Raw genomic sequence first — 6,672 nt, forward strand, 5'->3', positions numbered from 1 at the left:
TAATTCACAACACGCATACACTCTCTGATGAGATATTTCGACCAAGATATGGCCAAAAACAGGGTGTTCCCTTCAAAAACAAATTGGCTTGCTTCGATGAACTTAACCTGTGAGGGATACACCTCAACATTCACGACAGGAAAGAAAACTCCAAAATGATGCTAAACTTCAGATTTTGATACAGAAAGATGGAAGCAAACCTGCTCTGTTCCTCCAAAACCATTTGAAATTGCTCCTGAGCTTTACGTGTCACCTTCTCAAACTTCATCTGTCCAAGAAATGTCAAATAGAGAAATTGTCACTAAAGTATATTAACTTTGCAGACCAACAGAGAAATCCCATTATTGACAAAAGTTATAGCATTTACAGAGGCGGTGGACTAGGAGTCCTAAAAGAAAGACTGGTCAGAGAGAGTACATCTGACAAAGACAACTACTGAGGAATTGCTTATTAACAAACAGGAGTATCACACAAACTTTCCTATCTTACTTGTAATGCTGTAGCAGTCTCCATTGCAACAGTAGACTAACTGCATTGCTCCTCTTAAGAAATTCCATGAAACGTTCATAACTTTGCATCGATTGCTGGTGCCATACATATCTATTGCTTGTTCCTCATTACCCTCAGAAGATTAGTTAGAATGTACAAAGTTGTGCATCATTTAGTTAGAATGTCAGGCGAACAGTGGAGATCTAACAAATACAACATGTAGCAACAAATCAATAGAGTAGTTGCTTAACACGTCTTGTTTCTCTCTAAATATTTCTGCTCGGTGATGTTTAAAGCTAAAATCTTTTTATGTACAGCAACAAGCTGATCCACACAAGCAAGAACCATCTCGAGCGAAGGTATACAAAGAATCTAGGTTGAGAGATTCGAAAAAGACATACAAAACAAGCTTCGTGAAAACAAAAGACAAAATTGTGAGTTATATTTACTATATGCTTTCTTTATATATATATATAATATATATATATATATATATATATATATATATATATATATATATTTTTAATATGTAGGTAATTTCTCGTCATTTTTTCATGGAAGGAACAAATGGAGACTTTAGCATCTAAAGAACACGAAGAAGGTGCTAATAGTGAGGATCCATACAATCAAGTGATTAAAAAGGTGGAGCATAGTGGACGTGTTCGCCTCTATGGGAAAGGTGTGACCAAAACTGATCTAAAGAAAGGGGGCACCAAATGTCGCTACATAATTCCTCAAGAATTCCTTCAAAGCATTCAAACGGGGTTGGTAGAACAACTACGAGAAGCTAATCCTGGTATAGATCTTGTAGTTCCCGACGTCCAAGTATCTTCTACTACAAGAGATGCAACTACTACAAGCAATGAAGCCATTGAGCAGAATGGTGAACAAGAATTAACTTCCGGGACGGACTTGTTAAATCAGGTAAGATTTATGTACTAAATGTCTTTTATATCCCGTGATAGATTTATGCATTATATCTTTTCTAGTCTTTTATGTACACCACCACCTACATTATATTCCTAAGAAAATACTTTCTGCATCCCTGATTATTAGCATAAGTTGTAACCACACTTTTTTTGGTATTATATATATATATATATATGATGGCTCCACAAACTTGTTAATTTACTCGTGTAGGTGAAAACTAATTCTTGCAAGTTGATAACTTTTGTATATTTCTATAGGTACATGAAGGAGACAAAAATGTATCCCATGATCAAGAACAATTGCAATCGCATAAATGACAAGTTCTTGACTACGGATCTCGCCTAAAAGTGGAGCATGATTTTGGAATTAATTGGACGTATAATTAGTAAGAAATCTTTTTTTTTTTTTTGGTACTATATTTACGCTACAATCAAGTAGATATATTTTGGTGCATACATTATTTTAGGTTGGAAGTAAATATGTTTTGGTGGTCAAACTACTATTGGGATTTGATATATATATACGATAGTATTATATTAAGTACTTGGTATTGTAAATCGTCAAACGATTGGATGCTATATTTGGATATATTTATGGCTCTTTTTGGAATCTAAATTATCATCATGTTTATTTGGAATTTTTTAAATTATTTCAACTTTGCATCAACATCAAATTAATAGGTCTATGTATCCATATTTAATTTATAGATACGTTGTAGTAGCTTCAATATGCAAAAAGAGGAAATTGCAACGGTTCATGGGATACTATAGAGGCGTTGCATTAGATTTTGAAATGTGTTGCATCATATGTGATGCAACGGTTCATGGGATACCACAGAGGCGTTGTATTAGGCTTTAATATGTGTTGCATCATACGTAATGCAACGGTTCATGGGATACCATAGAGGCGTTGCATTAGCCGATAAACATGCGTTGCTTCAGATGTATTGCAACGGGTATTTGGCGTTGCAACTGGCCGTTGCATTAGGCGTGCAAGACCGTTGCATTAGATCTAATGCAAGGGCAGCAACAGCAACGGTTGCCTACCCATTGCAATAGTTCTATTGCAATGGTTATTGAGTCTATTACAACGGTTTCCAGGGGTTGCAATAGCGCATTTATGTAGTAGCTAGTGTATTGAAATTTGATAAATTTATTTTTAGAACGTACCATTGCTGAAGATAAGCACTCAACTAGAAAGTACAATCGCCATAAACGAAGAGTATTACATACAAATAAGCGTCTAAAAAAAGGTTAGTTTGTATGAGAACGAATAGTGTTATATATATATATATATATATATATATATATATATATATATATATATATATATATATATATGATTATGAAGTATCTTTATATCGATTATCTTATAAAGTGACTTTTTTTTTGTGTTTACAACCATTACACGTGATGTTCAACTGCCATATATGTCTACAATTAGTACAAATAGAATTCCTAATTTGTGCAATAATGATACTCCAATTAGTAAGGAAATTTGTCTTCAAGATACTAAGTAAAATTGTACGACATTTCCGTGATAATCATATCAAAATTTTGTTTCCACATTGTTATATACATGAGCTTGAATAAGACTTGAAATTTAATATTTTCTTTTAAATCGAGCTAAACAGCATGATACGAAGTTAGCAAGGCAGAAAAGAAGACTTATATTAGCTATAAGAATAATTGCGGTACATATTACTGCCCAATCATTTTCTACTACATTGCAAAAGAATATTTAAGAAAAGGTAGTAATGTCTACGATGCCATAAATACGCTTTTTGTATCTTCCAGTGAATCATGAAGTTGTTGCAGTTCAACGAAGAGAGCTCTTTGAGTTACAACGAAGAAGTTATGTATTTAGGTGCAATAAGCAACTCATACAAAGTAAAAAGGTTTTGAATGAAGTGATTAGAAGATTTGAGCTAGGTATTTTTATCTACATAAGTTTATACTTCATATACATATATATATATATATATTATATATATATATATATATATATATATATATATATATATATATATATATATATATATAAGTTTATACTTCATATATACAATATATGACCAACTAAGTCTATAGATATATAAATTTATGTTTACTACTTTTGAAACGATTCAGGAAATAGTAGTGGATTACTTGAAGAGGGTAATTTAAAAATTACGTTTGAGGTAGACCATCGAAATCCAATAAAATATGATGCCAATGATGTAGAGTGCAGTTGTTATGCAGGTATGTTGGATATTAAAGAGGTCAATCACATGAGCTACCAACGCTTTGTGTTGCAATTCATTATACAAATATTTATAAAGTATAGTACTGCGTTCTGAACTTTGTTATGGCATTTAATTTTCAGAGTTAAAATTTGACAAAAAATAATATGAAGTAAGAATTAGCGTAATCATTTTCATATTGTAGACATATTCCATATCTGGTGTTCCAGACAACAATCAACATGTGCTTCACTGTCAGGAGAGTATTTGGATATTGGTGATTCAATATGAGAGTGCGAGTATTGTGGGGCCATGATGTGGTTTGAGGAAAGAACAAAAAAACATATAAACACGACAAAGCCAAAGTTCTCACAATGTTGCATGCAAGGGAAAGTGCAACTTCCTTTATTGTGTCCTCCGCCAAAACTCCTTTCAGATCTCCTTAAAGGAAAACATCCTAGAAGCAAGCACTTCTTTGAAAATATAAGGCCATATGATATGATGCATTCTTTTACATCAATGGGAGGGAAAGTTATACATCGATCTACCCAAGGACTAGGACCATACAATTTTAAGATAGGTGGTCAGAATCATCGTTTGACAGGGAGTTTGTTGCCAAAGGAAGGCTCGTGTCCTAAATTTTCCCAACTTTACATCTATGACACTGAGCATGAGATTAACAACAGAAAGACCGCAGTAAGGTAATAAATACGATTAAGTTACCTATTTATGATTAGTAATTTATTCATGCACATGCTACATGTTAATTCACTGTACTTATTACATTTTCCCCAAATTAACGCAGTTCTAAAAATCCTGAAAAGTTCGAAGACCCTTTGATTTCTGAATTACAAAATATGATTGATGAGCACAATCCTCTAGCAAAGATTTTTAGAATGGCAAGAGATCGCTTTAAAAATGATGCATGTAATTGAAACTAATTGGTAGGAGGGAATCGGATGGAAGGACATATAACTTGCCCACAACCAACGAGGTTGCTACCCTCATAGTTGGAGATATTGATAGTGCGGATAAAAGAGATATAATTGTGGAGACAAAGGGTGGAAAATTGAAACAAATTTGTGAACTCCATCCTTCATACCTTGCTCTTCAATATCCACTACTATTTCCGTACGGTGAAGATGGATATAGAGTTGATATTTTACATAGGGATGGAGATTTATCAAACCCTAATTCTAATAAAAGGGACAAACTGACTATGAGGGAGTTCTTTGCATATCGTATACATGATCGTCGTGGAGAAGCTGAGACATTATTACTTTCTCGAAGACTATTGCAACAATTAAGTGTCGATGGTTACACCATGAAGGAAGCACAAAGATTAGAGATTTATCAAACCCTAATTCTAATAAAAACTGTATAGCCCAACAAGCCTATAAAAACTCTTAATTCCCAAATTAAAAACTCAATAAGCTCAATGGCCCAAAACATAAAATTCGCCCTTCTCGAATTCTGAAGTCTGTTAATACTTGTGGCTCTTTACAATTTCCACCTGATTAGCAAACATCAGATCTCATCCATCTTCAAATTTAACGGGTCAGATTCCATATCATCTACTCTGTTTCTCTCTGTTTAGTCTCTTATTTTCTCTCTCCTCCTAACTCCCCACGTCCCCGCCGGCGTTTCCAACTCTGACGTCCTTTTTGAATCCTAAAACACTCGGAATGACCCGAATTAATTAAACATTCTTCTGTTAAATTGCCCTTAAAGTGATTTCACTTTCTACTTTTCTAGGACTTATATGAAAGCAAAACCTAATAATGGAGCAAGAACAATAAGTTTTGATGCAGCAAGATCTTCTTGAACAAGATTAGTCTTTCTGTTATCCTTCCACCACCGCTGTTAAACCCTAACACTAACACTCTCTCCTCTACCACAAAACCCCATTAACCATCCTCCCAAACTGATAGCAAAAACCTTCCTAATTAAGAGCTCTATCCACTGAACAGTGCCGAAATCTGGGGAATCATTTTTGTTTTGTTTATATAATCAAGAAATTACACCTTACTCTTTTATCATATCACGAAGTTTTGATATTTTAAGAGTCTATGATTATATGAAAATGTTGTTAATTGTTTTGTTAAATCTTGTATGTTATGTTAATTTAAATCAGATACTTCCTCCACAAATGAATATTTATATTTTACAAATATTATCCTTTGTTATATTTAAAACGAAACGGAAGAAGTATTTATTTATAATTTAGTCTTTTATTAGGCTATATATTCTTTTATAATTGTAGGTATATATTCTTTTATAATTGTAGGTTTACATGTTCTTTAATTTTAAATTTTGTGTTATTTTTAATTTCAAAAGTTGTTGAAAATAGTTTATGTTCTTTTGTACAAATGGTATTTTTTTGGATGTACAATGAGCACTAATCCATGCTTTGTGGAAAACAGAGGATTCATCTTAGCAACTCTAAAAAGTTGCTCAAACATATGATACCTGAACAAGTACAAATTTCTAGAGAGACCACTAAGCTAAGATTTCCAGCACCTGAATTCGGACATATATATATATATATATATATATATATATATATTATATATATTATATATATATTATATATATATATATATATAATTGAGTTCATATGAGAATACATACTTACCTGAGAAATGAGAATGAATTCTACGTGTTATAACTCTTATGAATAAGTGATGCAATTCTAATGAAAAAGTGATGTAACTCCAAATAAAAAGAATATTAGAAAAAAATATAAATTTTTTTTTTTTGGCTCAAAATTTTTACAGAGAGGAATAACGGTAATGAACAAGTGTTGTAACTCTAACATTATTATTCAGGACACCAACAGCATGAAGAAGTTGGTCCTAATAAACAGCAACCCGCAACCAAGGCAAGCTTTTTCTAATACCTGAAACCAGCGGATATTATAACTCATATATATGCTTATCAGCTTATTGACACCCTATATCTTGAACAAGACTGTTGCATTTATGGATCTTCTACAGAAAATCGACAATATACAAAGGTAAGTGTTGCATCTGATT

General features: G+C 32.6%; 1 protein-coding gene across 1 annotated transcript; it reads left to right on the forward strand.

Moving 5' to 3' along the window:
* The first annotated feature begins 538 nt into the window (after positions 1–538).
* LOC125495145 (uncharacterized) lies at positions 539–2,410 on the forward strand. The gene is made up of 3 exons (XM_048639852.2): positions 539–923; positions 1,051–1,413; positions 1,677–2,410. Exons 2-3 carry the CDS (start codon positions 1,057–1,059, stop codon positions 1,734–1,736), a joined length of 417 nt encoding a protein of 138 aa, XP_048495809.1. The 5' UTR covers positions 539–923; positions 1,051–1,056; the 3' UTR covers positions 1,737–2,410.
* The last annotated feature ends 4,262 nt before the right edge of the window (positions 2,411–6,672 follow it).

Source organism: Beta vulgaris, chromosome 2 (assembly GCF_026745355.1).
Source record: "Beta vulgaris subsp. vulgaris cultivar EL10 chromosome 2, EL10.2, whole genome shotgun sequence".
NCBI classification, from domain to species: Eukaryota; Viridiplantae; Streptophyta; class Magnoliopsida; order Caryophyllales; family Amaranthaceae; genus Beta; species Beta vulgaris.